The sequence below is a fragment of the Mesocricetus auratus genome, unplaced genomic scaffold (genome assembly GCF_017639785.1).
Source record: "Mesocricetus auratus isolate SY011 unplaced genomic scaffold, BCM_Maur_2.0 Super-Scaffold_100018, whole genome shotgun sequence".
NCBI lineage: Eukaryota > Metazoa > Chordata > Mammalia > Rodentia > Cricetidae > Mesocricetus > Mesocricetus auratus.
Genome location: NW_024429199.1, coordinates 20,559,629 through 20,582,363, shown reverse-complemented (window position 1 = coordinate 20,582,363; position 22,735 = coordinate 20,559,629). Strand labels below are relative to the sequence as shown.

Below are 22,735 nucleotides of genomic sequence, written 5' to 3'. Positions count from 1 at the left end.
AATCCCTTTCAGTTGTGCCCTCTGGCTTATCTCTTAGCTGATTACATATCCAGTCAACTTAGATGGAGCATCACATTTAATATAATAGTCATTTAAGGATGTTAACTATAGACTGTTTCATCAAGATCAGTTTGGCCTAGCTGTATGCACCATAAGCTCGGAAAACTGTAACTGTTGAGGCAGAACCAAGGTCTACCCTTGTGAGTCTGTTTGGTATAATAAAGTGACCCCTAAAAAAGTAATGATTCTGTTAATCCAAGTTTTCCCAGCCCTTTGTTGATGTTACCTGGGAGACAGCTTTAGTCCTCAAACCTGTCACCTCATCTAGAAAAGGATGAGAGAGGTTTAAAACTTAAGCTATAATACTATCTTTAGGTTTATGTTTCAATAAATGTGATTTTACATAAAAATATATCTAACCATTATGATTAATAACAGTATTGTGGTCGGAGTTGAAACTTTCTCTAGTCTAAAACACAAAAATAAACTCAACTCTTCAGTTTTATGTCCCCCATTCTGACTACTTCTTGTCTTGTATAAAAGTAAAAGTAAGGGGGGGAGGAGGAAGGTGTCAAAATGACTCAGAGAGTGAAAATACTACATAAGCCTAGTGGCCAGAGTCCAACTCCCACCCTCAAACTCATAGGAACAGAAGTAACTGCTAAAAGTTGTTCTCTAACCTACACACACACACACACACACGATGATGATGATAGTAATAAAAATAGGATAGGAAATATGATGGCAGATGTAATCATGTTTTCATATTTAGAAAGGATTTCTTTCTTAAGAAAATGAAATACAAAACCATGGTCTATTATCCAAGGACTTCAAGAAATCAGAAGTTTCCACAACTTTTGCCTGTGAAAGGGACAAAATAAGGAGTCAGACTTGAAACATTGCTGCAGATGTGAATGCAGGGTTCTCGTCCCCTTCCCAAGGTCCTCTGACTTGCCCTGACAATGGACAGATTGGCATGAAAAAGGATTTGCGCATGTGTTTAATGTGCTTATGTACACAGAGAACCTAAATGCGCAACTCAGAGAGAGGCAGATGAATGAAACATAAATACTCTCTAATAGGGAAGAAAAAATAGAGCAGAGAGTTGTTGACACCTTCGGGGCATACTAAATGATTTTTAGTAGAAATGAATGAGCCCCAAGGAACAATCATAGACTGGGACCAAGTTGCTCAGCTCTGGTGTGGCAGCCACCAGTTACGGAAGCAAAATGTCAATGTAAATCCGATCTTACACAAAGTTTCTCCAGAAATCCTGAAAATTACATCATCATAAGAACTGATGCAGAAGCCATCTGGGTAGAGTGAGGGTTGTTGGTTCATTTTCCCCTCTGTTGGTTAATGTTTCCTGGCTACACGGTGAGATTCCTAGGGAGGACGCTTAAGGAGGTTGGATTTCATTGAGAAGGTGCTAATCTGTCAGAGAAGATGATGTGAGAGAGTCCTTGAGTACTTTGGGGCAGAAAAAAGAAGAGAAATTTAGATAGCCCTTGCTTCAGAGGAAGGTCCTATGGCTTTCCACTTTTCTTTTAATTCAAAAGTGTTCTCATCCCATACTTTGAAGTATTGTTTTCTAAGCCTTAAGGAGGTAGAGTACAAAGAATAAAAATTGGACTAGATTACCTAACATGCATCCAGTTCACATGTTATAGTTACAAATATGTCTGCCTTCTGGTGACATCAGATAGAGACCATGGATGACCAAGGGGCACAGAGGTAAAATACCCTGCCAAAGGGGAAAGTTGCTCATCTTTTATCAGGGATGGATATGAGTGAATGATTAAGGACATTGGCAAGGTGAAACTTTTGAAATGAGTTTTATTCTTAAGATACCATTGGGATATACCCCAGTTTTTTTGTTTTTTGTTTTTGTTTTTGTTTGTGTGTGTGTGTGTGTGTGTGTGTGTGTGTGTGAAAGCCTGCAAAACTAAATACTAAATGAAAACAAAAGAAAGAGGGTCAAGAGGCACCAGGAAAGCATTCCCGCTTCCCTCAGTAGGGACACCGCCCACAGAATAAGATGCCCTTTTCAGATCCATTAGGAGTGTTTTGAGAAGTGGAAGAGTGGTGGTGTTCAGGGTGTGGTTGGGGGCATGGGGGAATCTAAGCTGTTTTCGTAGTGTCACTAGGATTCTCTTCACTTCTTTGGTTCTCATTCTGTCATGATAACATAACATAGATAACACAGAGATTGGCTGCAGCAGCAGAATGGGCATCCAGAAGCCCCCTCGAAGCTGGCAGTTCCACAGACACAACAGTGCTGCTCATCTTGATCTTTAACTGCCTTTTTATTTATTTTTTTGTGTTTTTCAAATCATGCATCTGGAACCCATTCGTTTCCTCATCCCTTTGTATCCACCCTCTGCCCTTGCAACAGCCCCCCCCCAAATAAAATGGAAGAAAAACAAATGGAAAAAGGAAAAGTCTCATCACAGAAGCTGTAGTGTGACACAGTGATTCACACAGTGAAAACTCTTTTATCAAATATCTTTACCTGCAAGTGTTCATTGCGAAGAGTCAATGGCCGGGTTTAAGGCCGCAGGGTTTTGCTACACTATCAATGCTGGGCTCTCCTGGGACTCCTCTTGGCTATCCTGCTGCTGCCCTGGGGTATGGAGATCCTGCAGCTTTGGCTCTGCAGGACTGGCCCCTTCACATACTCCAGCAGATCACAGATGGGATGGATGCTGGGGTGAGCCAACTCAGAACCTGGTTCTGGGCCTGGGTAGTTGCAGGGTTGGTCGGCCCCCAAACTCCTCCCCCCCACCACCTGGGTGAGCTCTCTATGGTTGCTTACCGCTTGCAGCGATGAGCAAGGGGTGTGGTCATTTCTCCTGCTTTCATGTCCTCAGGGTCGGCTCTCCCACACCTGGACCATCAGGGCCAGCTCTATTGTGTCACCCAGACAAGTTGCAGGGCTCACATTCCCGAGTGCTGCAGCTGGTAAGGGGGAGGGTCAAGGCTCCCTCTCCCACCACAGGTGCCAGGGTTAAGTAGGGGATGGGTGGGAATGGGGTTGGGGGTGGGGGGGTGGAGGATAGGGAGCATCTTTCCCTTACCCTCTTCACCACATGGCAGACAATGGCCAGCAATCCCACTCTTCCACCGTCGGGGCCAGCTCCCCTGTGCCTCTGCCAACAGGGCCGGCTCTACAGTGCTGCCCAGGTGAGGAATGGGGACTGCTTTCCTGATTGCTTCAGCTGGTAAGTGGGAGGGTCACCTCCCTCATCTGTTGCAGGCATCCAGGGACAAGTTGTAAGGGGCGACACCTCTCCCCCACCCATGCCACCGCATGACTGATGAGTAGTGGGGACAACTCTCCCACACTCACAACGTCCCGGCTGGCTCACCCACACCTCCACCAACAGGGTCAACTCCACTGTGCTACCCACATGAGGTACAGGGTCCATTCTGAGTGTTGTGGCTGGTAAGGGGAGGGTGGGCTCCAAAGGTGGGCTCCCTTGCCAGCTAGAGGTAGTTGGTATGAGGGGAAGGTGAGAGCATCTTTCCCTCTCTCCTAACATCACATCTAAGACAAAGAAAGAGAGGCAGTGCTAGCTATGTCCCTCTCATGCCCCCAGGGTTGGCTACCTGTGACCTGGTCTACAGGGTCAACTCTACTGTGCTGCTCCAGGGAAGCACAGGGCCCCTGAGTGTTGCAGCTTGTGAGGGATTGGATCAGGTCCCTCACCTGCAGCAGGCAGTGAGAGGTGAGTAGTGCTAGGCATCTTTCCTTCACCCGTGTCACATGGCGTATGAAAGGGGTGTGGCCTGCTCTCCCATTCTCATGCCCTCAGGGCTAGTTCTACCATGCCCCTGCAAATGGGGTCCGGTCTCTTGAGGTATAGGGTCCTTTCTCTAGAGTGCTTTAGCAGGTGATGGGCAGGACAAGTTCTCCCTTGTGTTGCAGCCAGTGAGGGGCAAGGCTGACTCCATATAACCCTATCCTTTCTGCCTTTGGTGGCATCAGGAGCCATGGTCATCAACAGTGACTGTGTCTGCATCAGAGTCATGAACCCGGACATGGGCCCCAGCAGTAGCCCAGGTCCAGACATCAGGATGGCCTTGGGTGGCAATGAAGCCACCCACCTCAGCTCACTCCTCACTTCCTCCACCTCCTCAGATATGGCCTCTGTCCATAGGACATGAACCGTTCTGTCTCTCTTTCTCCCATGCCATGTCATATATTTGCTCACCACAGTAGTGTCCATCTTCCTGACACCACAAGGTGCCGGCTGGGCCAGTGTTTTCTTCTCCAGTCCCAGGGCAGACTGTCCCTGGCCCGTGTGTGGCTCTTCTTTCCCCACTTAGACCTTCATGGCGCTGGGCAGACCATGCTTCCTCATCATAAAGAGATCATAGTAGTGCCCTAGGCTCCCGGTGGACTTCAGTTTGGTACAGAGGTATTGGTGGGAGTCCTCTCTTGGGCTAGAAATCCTGGGCTGAGATCCATTGAGTTCTGCCCATCCCAGAGGCACGCCATGGGGTCAAGGTGTATCATATCAATTTTTGTTCTTGGTTTGCTTGGAAGGTAGTAACTTTCTTCTTCCTCCTCTTCCTCCTCTTCTTCCTTCATCTTCTTCCCCCAAAAAAGTTTTTTTTTTCATTTTAATACCTAATGTAATAACAATAGTTAAAAGGCATACAAGGGAAAGCTTTCTTAAAGCCTTTTAACTATGTAAAGGGGTCTCTGGCATCCTTGTTTGAGAATTGTTCTAGAGGATAAATGATTCCTCTGAGCCTTGGAAGATAGCACACGTATCCTTATTAAAATGTAAGAGAAGTAGTCTGGTGTAGATACTGGTGCAAGCATCGGGGAAAAACATTCATGGCTATGACCTTCTCATGACTACGCCTGAGGCAGTCTGGTAGGCCTTTGGACTGTAAGGGTTTTGCTTTCTTATTGCCTTTTGTTTGTTTCGGGTGGCGAGGGATAAATATAGGGCCTCCTAATTAACATATTTACTTGCTGAGTCCCCAAAGCTGTTGGTGGCTTTCTGTTTTATAGGTAGGGAAACTGAGAAGGAGAGGTGAATGACTTACCAAAGATCATGGAGTAAGGCAGAGGAAGAATCATTTGGTACTTGTATATCCCCATTTTGCTGATCAAATTGACAGTAGGCTGAGTCATCAATCAGTCAACCTTGACATCACAAATGACAACCTTACCTCCCTGTAGAGGACAAATTGTCCAATCATTTTTGTTTCCTTTTTGACAAAAGAAATAACAAACTGGGTGTGGTGGCACATGCCTGGAATGTCAGCACTTGGGAGGCCAGAGGGTTGATGGCAAGTTCAAGGGCAGTGTGGTCTTCAGAGTGAGTATAAGGCCAGTCAGGGCTATGTAGAAAGACTCTGTCTCAAAAAGAACAAAACTGTAAGCAAAGCAGCCATCCCTAATACTTTGAAGAGTATGAATACCTTTTAAATTTTCTGGTCAGCTGGAAAAACTATTATAGTAAAATGAGATAAGTTATACCTAGGAAAAATACAGTAAAATAATGGTCCAATTACCTTTATAAGCTTAGAAGACATGGTAACAAGGTCAGAAAAGGACATTCCAGGAAGGCCCTTAAGAGTCTAAGGAGTGAGTGTTTCTTGATGGTTTTGGTGGCCATGAAAACAGGCAAAGGGACAACATGTATATCAGACATGATGTATGCACAGCAGGACTGGGAGCAACTGTCAGGCAACTTCTCTGAGAGAAGCATTTTCAGTTTGGTTATTATAGTTGCCTGGGTTGAGAGATGCAGGACTGCTTGCAGTTTGGCTCTAGCATGACCAGCCCAGAGGCTGCTGGAGGGAGAGAGAAGAACTTGGACAGTGGTTTGACAGCAGGTCCTGAGGGGCAGTTGCTAGCTGCCCATGGTGTGGTCTCTGTTTCCTTGATTTCAGCACCTTGTGCTGGCTGAGATGGCATGGCGATGAATTCTCTTTCATGTCTACTTCATTACTCTGAGTGGATGATGCTTTCCAACTCTGAACTCAGTTTTCAGAGTGCTAGTATAAAAGACATGGTCCTCAAAATCAAAAGGAGGAAATTGGGTAACTTACCAGAGCAGTTTCGGGAAGTTCTAGACTTTTAGCTCTTTCTTGCCGGAAGTATAAAAGTTAAGTACATTTGCAAAGGAAAGGCAGTGATATAACATACTAAACTGACCTCACCTGAAATGTTTGGATCAAAAGGAGAAAAAACAGGTTGACAGAATTCATCAAAGAGTAGTTTATTAGTGAACATCTGCTGCTTCCCATTCCTCACCCTAATATTTAAAATGGAAAACATGATCCAACAATATTTACCAGTGATACAAAAGTAAAAGAAAAAGAAAAAATGGAAAAGGCCCATGATTTAGTGATTGTCAAGTTATTAAAAGTGGATTCAGCACCCATACCCTAGCAAAGTCACAGTATTGAGTCATGTCACCAGCACTGAGGTGTAAGATGTATGCTGTGTGCATGTTTTGAAGGCAGGGCTCGACAGAAAAGATACGTTCATATAACTAGGCTGTAACTCCGTGCCCTCAAATTTTTCTGCACATGCTATCTTAATGGAAATTTACTGGGAATTTCTTGCCAGAATAAACATGTTCCTGCAGGACTGAAAGGCTTAATGTTCTTCTATTCAGCTGCTCTACTTTCCTGTGTGCAGATAAACCCAAATTATTTGGTGTTATTAGTTATTATATTTCTCACAGTTCACAGGACTCATTGTGGTCTCCAACAGGGACCATTGAGCTAGAGGTAGAAAAGAAGAAAATGGAAGCCAATTTTATACTCTAATGAGGGAGAAAACAAAAGCAAAGGCATGAAATAAACAACAGCAAAAATGTGTGGGGAACATAGTGACTCTGCTTTGGCTATCCGGACAGGCTGAGTAAGGAGGTGCCCCACACACAGGTGCTGAACCTTCTGACCTTGGAAATGGAAACATTTATGAGGGACTGACTTTTTTATGTAGTTTTTTAATTTTTAAATTTAAATTTAAATTAGAAAAAAGGTTGCTTCACATGTCAATCCCAGGTCCTTCTCTCTTTCCCTCTCCTCCTCCCATGCCCTCCCACCAACCCCCCTTCAATACACCCTGCTTTTCCCAGCTAGGGTGAGGCTCTCCATGGGGGTATCCATAGTCTGTCATTTCATCCAGGGCAGGGCCTAGACCCTCCCCCAAGAGTCCAGGGTGTGAGTGCATCTCTCATTGTGGGATGGGCACCCCAAGTCCATTTGTATCTGATCTACTACCCAAGGCCCCATAGATTGCCTAGGCCTCTTCACTGACACCTACATTCAGGGGGGTCTTGATCAGTCCCATGCTGGATTCCTAACCATCAGTCTGGGATTCAAGAGCTACACCTTGTTCAGGTCAGCTGTTTCTGTAGGTTAAACCAGCCCAGCCTCAACCCCTTTGCTAATCAGTCCTCCCTCTCTGTCACTGGGTTCCTTGAGTTCAGCTCAGTGTTTAGCTGTGGGAGTCTGCCTCTGTTTCCATCAGTCATTGCATGAAGGTTCTGTTTCCCAGTCGTGGGATTGTAGACTGGCACTCCCCATATCTATGTCTAAAATCCATATATGAGAGAGTACATACCATGTTTGTCTTTTTGTGACTGGGTTACCTCATTCAGGATGGTTTCTTCTAGTGCCATCCATTTGCCTGCAATTTCAGGATTCCACTTTTTTTTTCTGCTGAATAGTACTCCATTGTGTAAATGTACCACATTTTCTCTATCCACTCTTCAGTTGAGGGGCATCTCGGTTGCTTCGAAGTTCTGGCTATTACAAATAATGCTACTATGAACATAGTGGAACAGATGTCCTTACTGTATGAATGTGCATCTTTTGGATATGTACCTAAGAGTGGAATTGCTGGGCCTTGTGGTAGGCTGATTCCCATTTTCCTGAGGAATCTCCATACTCATTTCCAAAGTGGCTGTACAAGTTGACACTCCCACCAGCAGTGGAGGAGTGTTCCCCTTTCTCCACATCCTCTCCAGCATAAACTGTCATTGGTTTTTTTGATTTTAGCCATTTTGAAAGGAGTAAGATGGTATTTCAGAGATGTTTTGATTTGCATTTCCCTGATGACTAGGGATGTTGAGCACTTTCTCAAGTGTCTCTCAGCCATTTTAGACTCCTCTATTGAGAATTCTCTATTTAGTTCTATAGCGCACTTTTTAATTGGATCCTTTGGTGTTTTGGAGATTTGCTTCTTGAGTTCTTTGTAAATTTTAGAGATCAGCCCTCTGTCAGATGTGGGGTTAGTAAATATCTTTTCCCATCCTGTGGGCTGCCTTTTTCTCTTGTTAACTGTGTCCTTTGCTTTACAGAAACTTCTCAGTTTCAGGAGGTCCCATGTATTAATTGTTGACCTCAGTGTCTGTGCCACTGGTGTTATGTTCAGAAATTGGTCTCCTGTACCAATTCGTTCAAGGGTACCACCCACTTTCTCTTCTAAGAGGTTCAGTGTGGCTGGATTTATGTTGAGGTCTTTGATCCATTTAGACTTAAGTTTTGTGTATGGCAATAGACATGGATCTATCCACATTCTCCTACATGCCTGCATCCAGTTATGCCAGCACCATTTATTGAAGATGCCTTCTTTTTCCATTATGTATTTTTTAGCTTCTTTGTCAAAGATCAGATGTTCATACATGTATGGGTTAATATCAGGGTGTTCAATTCGATTCCATTGGTCTACCTGTCTATTTTTGTGCCAACACCAAGCTGTTTTCAGGAGTACAGCTCTATAATAGAGCTTGAAGTCAGGGATGGTGATGCCTCCAGATGTTGCTTTGTGAATAAGGTTGTTTTAGCTATCCTGGGTCTTTTGTTTTTCCATACAAAGTTGATTATTGTTCTTTCAAGGTCTGTGAAGAATTGTGCTGGTATTTTAATGGGGATTGCATTGAATCTGTAGATTTACTACGTTGATCCTGCCTATCCAAGAGCATGGAAGATCTTTCCATTTTCTGATGTCTTCTTTAATTTATTTCTTTAAAGACTCGAAGTTCTTGAGATACAGGTCTTTCACTTGTTTGGTTAGTGTTACCCCAAGGGACTGACTTTTTATGAATGACTGACAAATCAAGACGGGAAATTCTACAGTCACCATTGTGACTATACAGTGATAATGGGGCCAGTCACCTGACTTGGGAGTTACACACACAGTGACATAAACAGGACGAGTGGGGCTGGAAAGGAGGAGTAGCTGTTTTGTTAAAGATGGAGTAGGTCGACAATGGATAATGGAGACTGGATGAAAGAGATACCTAAGTATTCCATCCACTTCCTCTTGTTAACCCTGCTCCTGAAGTCCACCTGCCATCACTCCAAGGGTGCTGATAGGAAAATAGGTATTATGTGTGGGGTAGAGAATCTCACTCCATGACCCAAGGCAGCTCTGAATATGCAATCCTCCTGGCTTAGTCTATTGAGTGTTGAGAGTACTAGGGTGTGGGAGCCATACCCTTCTCCAAGGAGAGATTTAGTAATGCCTCTTTTGAGTCTCACAAGCAGCATTGATCAGAGCTAAAGAACTGGCCTTAAGGAATAAAACTTGTCTAGTAGCCCATCACAGCTAAGTACTCAGTTATGCTCCATTTCTTCCCAGGTTCTTTGCCTTTTCTTGTTTTACCAAACCATTGGTTAAGATCATACTCTTTTAAATATCAGAAGTACCAGTTTAAATATGAGAACATCACTTGTGGAATATTAAAAAAATTTATATTATATTTCTCTTTATTTTCAATATGTACAGGAATAAAACCGGTCTAGCAAGTATTGCTTCTTAATAGTCTTTGGGAGATTAAAAACATTTTGAAATTACAATAATATAACTCTTCTACCAATTATTATCCCCATTCAAATTGTGCTCTTTAAAAAGAAGAGTATTTTATATAAAGCAAAGACACCAGAGATGAAAATGTCCCTCTTTGAGGTACTTGAGTGTTGTTTTCTTTCTATCCGTAAATAATAAAAAATAAAAATTTCTAGTTTATATAGGTTTTTATTGTTTAGTCTCATAATTCAATTTCAGAAGTAGATGGGATGTGAGTATCATGAAAATTAGTTTACTTGAAGTCATAAAAATTCATTCAAGGGCTGATAAGGCAGTCAGTGGGTAAAGGCACTTACTGCCAAGCCTATGATGAGAGTTCAGTCCCTGGGACCTACACTGTGGAAAGAGAGAACTGATTCTTCCAAGCTGTCCTCTGACTTCCACACCCTCTCCATGACTCATGAGCCCGCTCCTGTCCATAATAAATAAAGGTAATGAAAATAAGTCTCATTCAATTTATCTTTTTCTCAGAAGTAACAAGAAATATCTGAGGCAATCTCAAGTTATTCAGAATTTCCAGTAAATCAGTGCTTAGTCATGTTAGAAATTATTATGTATAAGTCATGAGTCCATTTATAAGTTTTAAAAGAGCTTTGCACAGTAGAGTAGAACAGAAAACTTCACAAATTAACTTCTATATACTTCAGTACCAAAAATAAGATGGAAATGGAAATTCACTTTATTCACTGGTGGGAGTGATTGGCTATAAGTTGACTGAGTTTGGTATATACATGTAATTGATAAAAATTGTGCATTATGTAAGATTTGCTTCCAATTTATATGTGAATAAGCAACAATTTGAGTTCACTCTATTGCTTTCTAAATACAAAGTTTCAGGTTTCATTGAGTCTATGTGAAAGGGTAAGTTACTGGTTCCTCCTTACTCTTATTCTTTTCTGTAGAGCCTAAAACTCGGATGGCTTATCAAACTGCTTTCCTTTTCGTGTTACCTACCACAGCACATGTTTGTTTGAGTTAACAAAACAAGGGTGAACATAAGTAGTTTCTGGGGTTCCCAGCTCAGCGCTGTGGCGCTTTGGCAATGGTGCTAATTTCTCACAATAACATGAACCATGTTTGTTCTGTATTTTAGTCGCAGATATGGCCAGTACACCATAATCCAAGAAAACTCTGCCAAAGTTACAGAAAGGCCTCCCTTCAATAGATCGAGTTCCCAGGATTCTTTGGATGAAGGTTTGATGGAAGACTATTGGACAGAACTAGAAAACATCAAGAGGTCTAATGAAAATCGCCAAGAGAGTCAAGAGGCCGTTGTTGTCAAAGAGCCTGATGGTAATGATTAAGTGAACAAAACGTGTCCATAACACAAAGAGGGATGCTCTCTCAGCCTGGACTCTTAGGGGAGTGCCTGGACCCTGCCCTGAGTGAAATGACCGACTCTAGATATCCCCTATGTGGAAGGAAGTCTCAATAGGGTGGGAGGCTGGGGGGATGGTGGGGACTGCGGGAGAAGGGGAGGGAGAGGGAACTGGGATTGACATGTGAAACGAGCTATTTAAAATTAAAATAATAAAATAAAAACAACAAAAAGTGTATATATTAGTAGAAAAATGGATGTCTAGAAAGAAAGGGAACAGACTCCAAGTAGTCTCACTGGTTGCCTTTGAACTTGAAGGTTACTAGACTGTAACATATCAGAGTCCAGTTACCAGGTACAAGTGTTGTGAGCAAACTCACTTTATAACGATGGTTAAGCCCATTCTGTTAGAAATTCAATGAGTTTAAGCTTACTGTTTAAAGTCATCCACGCTGACTTTAATTCCTTCCCTGACATACTAGCATCATGGCTATTTGGTCTCCAAGAAGTGTGGATGGTGATGGCAAGCTCTCCACTTTGCAGTGATTCTGTTTTTCCATTTGATAAGCCGCTTGGTCTGTTAGAGCTGTGTTTGGTTTGCAGTCTGTTTCCTTTCTATGCAGACTTAGTTGGTGTAGTTCTTTCTGCTTCGATGAAGAACTAATAAGTTCATTCTGCTTTCCCATATATGGTCGTCTTTTGACCATTTGAGGGTGTTTATCTTGTTTCTAGATAATACATTTCTACATCACACATGTACATGAGCATCTCAGGTGGGTGGGTTTTAGACCTTTGGTAGACCTGGTCCCGTGTCATTCAGCTCAGTATCCACATTGGAAGCAACACAGCGTGCTTTGCCGATGGAAGGGTTCAGATTTGGACGGTCGAAGACAGCATTCACATTTCAGCTGCCTTAGTTGCTTCTTTCCAGGATTTAACACATTGTTTGTTTTTTTTTCTTATATTACTTCCCAATAGTATTTAATATACAGTTCATTACTATACTTGATATTCTGGAGTAAGCATGCAGTACTTCACTTTTAAAATGTTTTTCTTAATTTTTTTTCTAATTCCTTTAGTATTTTAAAATTTAAGAAGTCACCATATTTGTAATGCCAGATTTTTTTTTTTTTTGGTATTTACAAGACAGGGTTTCTCTGTATTGTTTTGGAGGCTGTCGGTCCATCCTGGCCTCGAACTCACAGAGATCCGCCTGCCTCTGCCTCCTGAGTGCTGGGATTAAAGGCGTGTGCCACCACCACCCGGCTTGTAATGCCAGATTTTATCATTAAAACTGTGACTTTCTTTCTATGCTATCTATAATCTTGTATGTATATTTTGGTATACTAGTAAATATATAAATGCCAAAAAATAAAAGTCACAATCAGCTCTGTGATCACTAGTACAGACATCTTTAACTTAGTTCTATTGAACTACTCCTTTAAGTAACTATAAATAGGGTTTCTCCTTTGCTACAATGTTGTTCTAAAAATTCCCACCAATAGTAGCCTTGGGCCTGACTTCAGTGCTCCTCTTGAATAAGGTCTCACTATGTAGACCAGAATTATCTTGATCTTGTAATTCTCCTGCATCAATCTTCTAAGAGCCTAGATCACAGGTGTGTGTCACTGTACCAGGCTTGGAGACTTTTCTCAATTTAATATTTTTCATATTGATAAAAGAAAGTCATAGTCAGCTAATATGATTTCAGATTTCTTTTTCTCCCATTCTATTCTAAATACATTTTGACCAAAACCTCCCTTATTTATAACAATTAAAAAAAGTTTCCATCTTTCAGTCTGTGTTTCAAGACAGAAGCAACTTACTGGTTGCTTGGTAGGAAACAATATGCTAGGGAAAACCACATTTAAGTCTTAGGTATAGGAGTGTGCCTGTGACTATTTGTGAAATGTCCAAAGTTAAATTGAATTCACAGATAAGGAAGAACAATGGGCATAATTCTATAGACTCATATTTTCCTAGGTGGTATCATCATTATCATCATCACCATCATCATTATTATTATCGTCCCTGGTTGTCCTGGAATTCACTATATAGACCAGGATGGCCTCCCTCAACAGAGATCCACCTGCCTCTGCCTCTTGTGCTGAGACTAAATGTGTGAGACATCTATGCTTAGCTTTTCTTAGATTTTAAATAATTTGAGTTTTTCTTCTATTTTTAATGTACTAATGGATATAATCATCTCGTTTTCCTTGTCATGATATGTCAAGCCCCATATCCCTTCCCCCAGCACTCTGGGTTTATACACCTGTAGTGTGTTTTATCTATTCAGCAGTAATGACAGTGGCTGGTTGTTTTTCTTGTGACCAGGGCTATTGACACTTGATTGCTATACTCAAGGAGTTGCTGTGGTACACATGGACAGAAAGCATTTGCTAGTGATCCAGATGATAATATTTGCACAGTGTCTTGGCCTTTACTCATGAAGTACCTCTGGTGGCCCTCATTTAGTTTATAGAGGAAAAAAGCAGAATTAGCTTCAGGCTGACTGTTGCAAAGTGACATGGCTGTCAAGCTTCTGAAATGGGGTACAGACTCTTTTGTGACCTGTCATTACTATTTTATCTCTCCCTATAAACATGGTACTTGAAGTGACTCTGTTCTAGTTTTCCATCTGTTTTTCTACATGCTTCATTAGGTCTTAAAATACAGCATCTCTTTGTGTCTAGGAATGGTTGGTTCCAGGATTTCCAGAACACCAAAAATACACAGATAGATACTGAAATGTCTTTTATAAAGGCATAGAATTTGTATAAACCTATCTGCATACTCCTGTGTACTTAAATCAGCTCTGTGTTTTATGGTACATGATACAACGTACGGTACTTTATCGATAATATATTGTGTTTAGGGAATGGTGAGAAATGAAATATCTATAGGTCACTGGTAGGGCATGAAGGAGTCTGCTATAGGAGATCAAAAATTTAGAGCTTGCCTGAGCTATGTAGTGAGACCCTGTCTTAAAAAAAAAAAGAAAGAAAGAAAAGAAAAGGCTGGGGGGTGGTACTTATCTTTAATTCCAGCACTTGGGAGGCAGTGGCAGGTGGATCTCTCTGAGTTCAAGGCCAGCCTGGTCTACAGAGCTAGTTCCAGGACTGCTAGAACAAAGAAACCCTGCCTGACAGGGGTGGGAAGGGGAATGGGGGAGGAGTAGAAAAGGAGTAGAAAATTGTTCATATCCATGTTCAGTTTAGACCCATTTGCTTTTCAGCAATCCAGGTTAGTTGGATATTCAGATGTAGAAGGAACTACAGCTGAATTCCTACTTTCTGTGTTTTCAATTGATCATTCACCTAATCAGTTTTCATACAAACTCTTTTGTTGTTGTTGTTGCTGAAAGTAATGTGCTTTTAAAAATTCTTTACTATCTGTGGTATCTGATGTATGCTTTGGAGAAAAAAAATAGAAAATTAAACTTGAAATTGAATAGTTCCCCAATGCCCAGATATTTTTTTTTACTGCTACCTTGCCATATGCCTCATCAGCTACAGAAAACTGAGAAAACAAACCCTTTTCGAGATTAGTGTTGGACTCCAAGATAGCCTTGAATTTAAGCCAAGAAACTAGGCCTGCATATGTGCTCTCAGCACCAACTTCCTGTGCCATGTACTGGAACAAGTTATCTCTTTATGGCTCGCTTGCCTCTGGAAGGAGTGCTGTACGGCCCTCCTTAGTTAATATGCAGAAAGTTGTGGAGGTTAATTACATGTGAAGCAATTTAAAAAATTTTTAATTAAGTATATATGAAATTGACCCAAAATTTGCAATCGCTCTGGCCAGAGTGGATGGCAGTTGTCCAAGTTTCAGATAATGATTCTCAACACCGGCTTGGTTATAATAAGAACATTTCAGTCAGGGTTTCTGGGCGTCTAAAAACATGAACATTTTTACACTTTGTGATTTCAAAATGATCTCCTCCTTTTTCAAAACTTTTAGAGGGGGAGCTGGAAGAAGAATGGCTCAAGGAGGCTGGGTTGTCCAACCTCTTCGGAGAGTCTGTCGATGACCCCCACGAAAGCATCGCGTTTTTAGCCACACTGACCCGGACTCAGGCAGCAGCAGTTCAGAAACGGGTAGAAACGGTCTCTCAGACCTTGAGGAAGAAAAACAAACAGCACCACATTCCTGACGTCAGAGACATATTTGCTCAACAGAGAGAAGCACAAGAAAAAGTAAGTTTCTTTACTGATACCAAGGCGAAAGGGTGAAATGCTTAGACTCATCTGGACCAATCCAGTTTCTTTCAGATCATTGCAAACCCAACGAGCACCTATTATCTACCCAGGGTCAAAACACTGTATTGGCAGTGAACCAGTAATCTCGAGTTTGGCTGTTTTAGAAGTTACCCCAGTGAGGCAAATACCTAAGCTAGTTCAAATTCAGTGTGATGATCCTCTGCTAGGTAGGATGGAGTCCTGGGAGCATTCAGATGTGCCCATGACACCACTGGGTGTGACAGAGTGGTAGAGAAGGCCTTCCACACAGCCTGCCTGCCAGTAGAAGCTGGAGGCAGGGAGGGGATGTGAGATGGGGGAGTTATTCCTTATCTTTTTGTTGTTGTTGTTGTTTTCAAGACTGGGTTTCTTTGTGTATCCCTGGTTGTCCCAGAACTCATTCTGTAGACCAGGCTGGCCTCTAACTCACAGAGCTCCCTCTGTTTCTCGAGTACTAGAATAAAGGCGTGCACCACCACCGCCTGCTCCTTATCTATTATTGCTTGTGGAAAGTTTTGAATTTTCAACCCCCTCAAGGATGAGTGGAAGTGAGGAGTGAAGAAACCCATGGCACCTGAACTATGAATGAAGTTGGAACCTTGGGATGTGAAGGATTCTCCTCTTTGTGTCTAACTCTAGGCACCTAGCATGGCCTATAGATTCGAGTTAACACAAACCCAGTGCTTTCTGGAAGCTGCTGGATTCGGGTGCAAATAGAAGACTGGTAAATGAAAAGATTTTAGGGAGATGGTAGAAGTGTTCCTGAAGAATGACTGGCTGATAGGTCGTTCATTGCTTATCTATGAGGAAATAAGGAGTTTGCATTGGGTTAAAACAATCATACTTAAGGAAGTTTTGCTCCCAACAGGGAAAAGTCAGCTGAACTAAATGATGTTTTTAGGAGCACAGAAAATTTGCCTTCTGGCCCCATCAGCTCTGGCTTAGAAAATTCAGTGAAGTCATTGGGAGGGTAACAAAAGGATTCTTGGATAATGGTTATAATGACAACATTAGCAGTAGCAATTGCTGCCACAGCGACTGAGCTAACTGCTTCACCTGCTTTATCTCATTGAATCCACACAGCTGTCTTATGAGTGAGGTGGTATCAATTCCATCCTATGGCTCAGGTTCATAGACTTTAAGTAACTTGCTCAATGTCCCGTAGATGCTAAACCCAATTTTGTCTGACTTTAAAGCGGTCTCTCTCCTGCTGTATTTCTACTTCCAAACATGACTTTGATGCTAAGCAGTCTGAATTTGAGAATTCATTTATAGTATAAGCAAAGGGCAATAAAATTTTCATGATTGTTCATAAAAAGTGGGATTGGGAGATCTTATATTTAAGGCACTTTTTTGGGTTGTTGTTATGTAGAGAGTCTTTACTTTTTGCAATCATTTCATTCTTCTGCAAAAATCCTTCCAGTGACAGACTATTATTCTGCTTGCATGGCCAACTGTGGATCAAACTCAGCCCATTTACAGGAACTCAGGGTCACTAAATTGCTCCAGGCACTTGTACAAGTTGCTCGCTTGCTTACTAGTCAGTGGTTATTTGCGACATCTACTTGGTTTCCATTATAGAAAAATGAATGGCAAGGCTATGCAATGTGACATTTCCTTCCTAATTAAAAAGCATCACTTCTTCCCTGATCCTACCCATCTAGAAAACTCAGAGGAAGTGAAAAGCAGGAATGGTCAGCAAGCTGAACCTTAGTAAATATATGGTGTGGGATTCCTGCCAGACTTGAGGGCAGTGTTGTTGCTTCATGCTAGAAGAAACATTTTTTTTTTCAGCAAATTCCTGGAAAAGTCTAACCCATGTGATTTAGAATCTAAAATAATTGGTAGTTTTTATTATCTGCTGATCTCATTAAGAGAGAAATAACACAAACAAATTAAGAAAAATGTTTTCTTTTGCTGGATACCTTTAATTGAAATACCACCACTTTTTAGAAGTTGATTTTCCATTTCCCATTCCCTAAGTATCCATCTTTGTTTGTGGGTCCTCTGTTCTGGGATAAAAGTGTATTCAGCTTTTCTGGTGTCCATACTTAAGCATGGAGCTCATACTGACACCAGGAAATTTAATGCCTAAATGTATCCATCAGCGTGCCTGTCTTCAATTACTAACAAAAACGGTTTGACCACATACTCCAAATATATATCCATACTTAAAATTAGAATCCCTGGCCGTGTTCACTATGTTATGGAAGGCCAATCCTCTGTGGTCTTATAGGCAGAGGGAAGGAGAGTGTTGTACTGCAGTCAACTAAAGTACACCTTTGACCATGCCATGAGTCACTTCTGTCACTTGCTTTTCACCTTTCACTGTCCTGAGCCCTATAGGCCTCTAACTCGTATGTTAATGACTTTTGCACCAGCCCTAGTGATTTTTATAAAACTGGGTGTGAGGAAAAGAGGGGTCCTTTGTTGAGAACAGCTTGAGGTTAATTATGTTGAGAGGGTTGTTATTATTATTTTTGTGAATGTAGAGATGGGATCCATTAGAGTGATTATCAAAATTAATGCATTCAAATAGGCCTCTTTATATGGTTGGTTGAGACTCCCTTTCCGAACCCTCCTAGAGCCCTATCTGGAAAGAAAGAATTGCTGTCTGACCACAGGCATGGGTAGAGTCAGTCCTGGCTCACCACGTTCATCAACCCCCGAAGGACCATCTCGTAGCTGTCATGGCTCATGGCACCAATCTCTTTATAGAAAGAATTCTTTTCAGTATATTAGTGCCTATTGCCAGTGTGGCAATTATTTTTAATTTATCTCACTTTCATTCTTTAAACAACTTATTTTTCATGTGCATACTAATGCATAAGGGTATATGTATACGTGTAGGGAGGTCAGAGGTCAACATGAAGTGTCTTCCCCAATCACTCTCTACCGTGTTATTTTTTGTTGTTGTTCTTGATGTAGACTCCTTCACTGAATCCAAAGCTAACCAATGTAGCTACCGTGGCTGGCCAGAAGGTAGCTACAATTGCTGGCCACAAAGCTTTAGGTATCCACCTGTCCCTACCAGATGCCTGTAGCCCTGCCCAGGTATTCACCTGGATTATGGGGTGTAAACTTAAGTCTTCATGTTTGTATGAAAAGCATATTAATCCTTGAGCTATCTCTTTGTTAAGATTGCCATCTATCTATCTATCTATCTATCTATCTATCTATCTATCTACAAGGTCTCACCCCACAGCCCATCCTAGCCTTGAACACATTGAAACTGGTCTCAAACTCATGAGAATCTGACTGCCACAGTCTCCAGAGTGCTGGGATTCCAGACATGAACCACCACCAGGCTGGATGCTTCCTATTATTAAGGGTTTTATATTACTTCCTGTGTTAGCTAGTGCTTTTGTTGGATGATGTAACTGTTGAGATAAAATTCATATATTGTATGATCACCTGATTAAAGCATAGCACTCAATCTGGAAATGATTGCTTGTGTGGTGCTGGCAGAGTGAAAACTGTATCAACAACAGAAACAAAAAATGGAGAGTCAGCTACTTCACTGGTGTAGTCACTAGTAAGCTGCTCTTGGTTCAATAAATAAGTCCACACCCATGCTTATGCAAGAGATCCTAATAAAACTTTAGTCACCCCCCATCAAAAAGACACAAAAGTAGGAGGGTACTTGTTTGGGACAAGAAGGGGTCCCATGAGAGTGAGAGGGGATAAGAGGTAATGCGGTATTGAATATGGTCAAAATATATGCATGTGTGAATTTTTAAAAATAATTTAGAACCAATAACAAAAGAGGTATATAATCCAGTGATTTCTCTATTATCATGATCAACTATAACACATTTTTATTATGCTCCCCATAGAAAACTCATATCCATCAGTAATTATTTCTTATTTCCTCTTGAATACTCAGGCAATAATGGATATTTTGGTCTGTGTGATTTGCCTGTTCTAGACTTTTTCCTATACATGTAATTATAACATATGTGGCTCTTTGTGACTATTCCTTTGGTATGGTATAATATTTTTCAGAGTTTATTCATGTAGAAGCATGATTTTGGACTGTATTTTCTTTTGTTGTTGTTGCTAAATACTATGTAATAGTGTGAGTAAACCATATATATCCACTTATTACTGGATGTTGCTAACATTTCCCTTTCATCTATATAGTGGTGTTTCAGATGACAGGGACATTCTTGACATCTTCGATGTTCCCAATTGTGCTTGGATATGTCTCACTGTTATGAGTAATCACACACTTGCTGGATAATTATCTATTGATTATAACCATGGCACTTTGTTCCCTCACTGTGACTTGTATAAGTCTGAGTACATTTCTTGTTCTCTGAAGGTTATAATGGGGTTATTTACAACAGCATTTTCTTTAGTTATGAGTTGGAGAGGATTAAGTGGCTCCTTTTCTGTGTTTAGTCTCCAGGTGGCTCAGAATCACCATCAGCCAGAACGAAGGAAAACAAATGCCAAGGAAAAGATGGTATGTGGGACCTGTGCTCTTGATTGGCCCCTTTAATTACTATAGTAAATCAGTTGTAACTCTAACAAATTACTTCTATTCTACTAAGCAACTTCTACTAAAATGCCAGCGTAAGGTCAACATAGATAAATGCATGGTTGGCCCCTTATCATTTTTATGTGTATTTTCATCTGATCCAAATACATATATTATATATACATCTTCCTGACTGTTTATCATTATCCAAATTGGTGTGCAGACCATTTTGCTTCATTCACTACACTCAAGAATTCTACCTGGTAGGTACTGCTCTCAGTCTATTTTACAGATGAGAGAACTCAGGGTTAGACTTGGGCAGCTATGTTCCCAAGACCATGCATCGAGTATGTGTAGTTAGTGCCTTGTTCATGAATCATAAGCTCTAAATCAATAAATGGTTTCATTTTCAGAAATTTTATAGAAACCTTTAAAAATTTTTCTTTTGAAATTGATAATTCTCTTTCTCATGCATTTTCACATCAAACATTTATTTCAGGAATGAATTGGAAATTCAGTGTCTAGAAGGAAATGAATACAAAGATTCTATTAAGCATCACCAAGAAAAAGGTTCATGTCCATAGCTAAGGTCCTAAAATTGGAACTTAAAAAAAATTAATCCTCTAGTTACTTAAGAAATACTGACATAGATGTCTTTATTATGTTCTTCAGCCTTAGCATCTAAGGTATCTGTGCATGGCAGTGTTGCCTTGGACTTTGAATTAGCAGAATCGGGGAGTGGCTCTCAGATAAAGTAGAGGACTGGGAAGCATTCCCAACCTTCCTCTAGAAATCACTCATTAGGACAAGGTTGTTTGGGAGGTTTCAGGAATCCGAGAGCATATATCATCTTTGTTTTGTCAGGATTTTCTTAATACTTCTCTCTTGCACCCCTACTTAAAAATATGAGGGCATGCAATACTCACATGAACATCATGAGACTGAGTGCACACGCACGAGCACACACACACACACACACACACACACACACACACTCTCCCTATAAAAACATGCTTCTTTATCTTCTGTGGAGGCCTCTGTAGCTACATGTATTGTATCAGAATGAACTGTTGGGTATTTCCTCCTGTATTTGTGCCAGCAGACACTGAAGTGGCGAGCAGGCTGGCTATGCCAGCCCTAGCCTGCTGGCGAACTGGGTCCTCAGAGAGACAGATGACTCTTTTGTGCCAATGTCAATATGCTTTGGGCTTTGCGGAAGAGCGACTGCCAGTTGTTTAACAGATATCGAGGAAAACGTTGTCCTTTCTTCATGTTTTCCTCTCTTGCCTGAGCTCATAATGTTGGCTGTATCAACAAAGGTTCTGTGTGACAAGTCCATTATATGAGCACTTGCAGGCTGAGCTTACAGTAGGCAAGGGAGATGTGACAAACTTGTGTCCTGATTTACATCTGTTTCTACTGGAAGGCTGAGCAGCAGGAATCAAGCTGCAGGGCAAAATACCAAGAGATTGTGGATAGCCCATCAAGTGACCAGGTAGCTTCTGCTGCTGCACCTGTTTCTCGGGACTTCCCTACTCTTTTGCTTATCAGTGAATGAATGTTGATTTGAACACCCTGGAAAGTTCAGAAATAGATTACAATAGTTTTGTTTTATTGTTGCAGTGGCTGTTATAAAACACTAATCAAAAGAAGCTTGAGGGAGGAAAGAGTTGCCTTAGCTTGCTGGTTACAGCCCTTCATCCAGGGAAGCCAAGGCAGGAACTCCGAGGCCATAGCGGGGTAGTACTTATTGGCTTGCTCCCAGGTTCATGTGAAGCTGTGTTTCTCATGCAGTTTGGGACATCTGCCAAGCGACTGCACTGCCAACAGTAGGCTGAATACCGCTCCATCAATTAGCAATCAAGGAAATGCCCCACAGACGTGCCCACGGGCCAATCTGATGGAGGCACTTTCTCCGTTCAGATTCCCTCTTCCCAAGTGTCTTAAGTTGACAATCAAGCCTAGCCGTGATGTGGATGCATGGAAATATTATCTGGAATTTGTAAAGGGAGGCTGGTTGTGATTAAAATCTCAAAACATGAGTGTAAGTCTAATCTAAATGTTTTCCTCGCACTTGAGTTTTTATTTCATTCCAGACTACCAATTTTAGGGCAGGAGAGATGGCTCAGCAGTTAAGAGCACCCTGGTCCTGTTCCCAATACCCATAACCATCTGTAACATCAGTTCCAGGGATTTGACATCCTCCTCTGGGCACTGCATGCATGTAATACAGATACATGTATACTAAACAGTAATACATATTTTAAAAAACATAAAAAAGATCTTTAAAAAGCAATTTCAAACTAAAAAGTAATAGACTTTAAATATTGAAAGTATTGATATATTTCACATTAACCCACTTTCTTCATTCTTCATAAAATTATAAAACTCTATGAAAGGCCCAGTATCTATATTTTCTTAGAAATATTAATATGTTAATAATTTAAATTTTTCATAGTGATTTTTATATATATATGTGTATATATATATATATATATATATATATATATATATATATATATATATATTGTGGTTTTTTGAGACAGGGTTTCTCTGTATTGTTTTGGAGACTGTCCTGGAACTCACTCTGTAGGCTGTCCTTGAACTCACAGAGATCCGCCTGCTTCTGCCTCCCTAGTGCTGGGATTAAAGGCGTGCACCACCAACGCCCGGCGTGATTTGTATATTTTTAGTTTTGGTTTCCATGAGAGAGGAAAATACTTTTTTTCCACTATTTTTATCTTTTATGTGTAATCAGCAGCTCTTAAGTGGTTTACAGAATCCTAGGAAACTGTGCAGAGGTACACTTTTTAAAATTTATTAATTGATTTATTTTTTACATTCCA

General features: G+C 41.2%; 1 protein-coding gene across 3 annotated transcripts in view; it reads left to right on the top strand.

Moving 5' to 3' along the window:
* Positions 1 to 22,735, top strand: part of Arhgap18 (Rho GTPase activating protein 18) — a 210,109-nt gene that overhangs the window by 131,587 nt on the left and 55,787 nt on the right. For all 3 annotated transcript variants that reach the window (XM_013110241.3, XM_005065717.4, XM_040758215.1), the window contains exons 2-4: positions 10,944 to 11,143; positions 15,129 to 15,364; positions 19,811 to 19,874. In XM_013110241.3, coding sequence (XP_012965695.1) covers positions 10,944 to 11,143; positions 15,129 to 15,364; positions 19,811 to 19,874 — 500 coding nt within the window. The remainder of the gene's footprint in view (positions 1 to 10,943; positions 11,144 to 15,128; positions 15,365 to 19,810; positions 19,875 to 22,735) is intronic.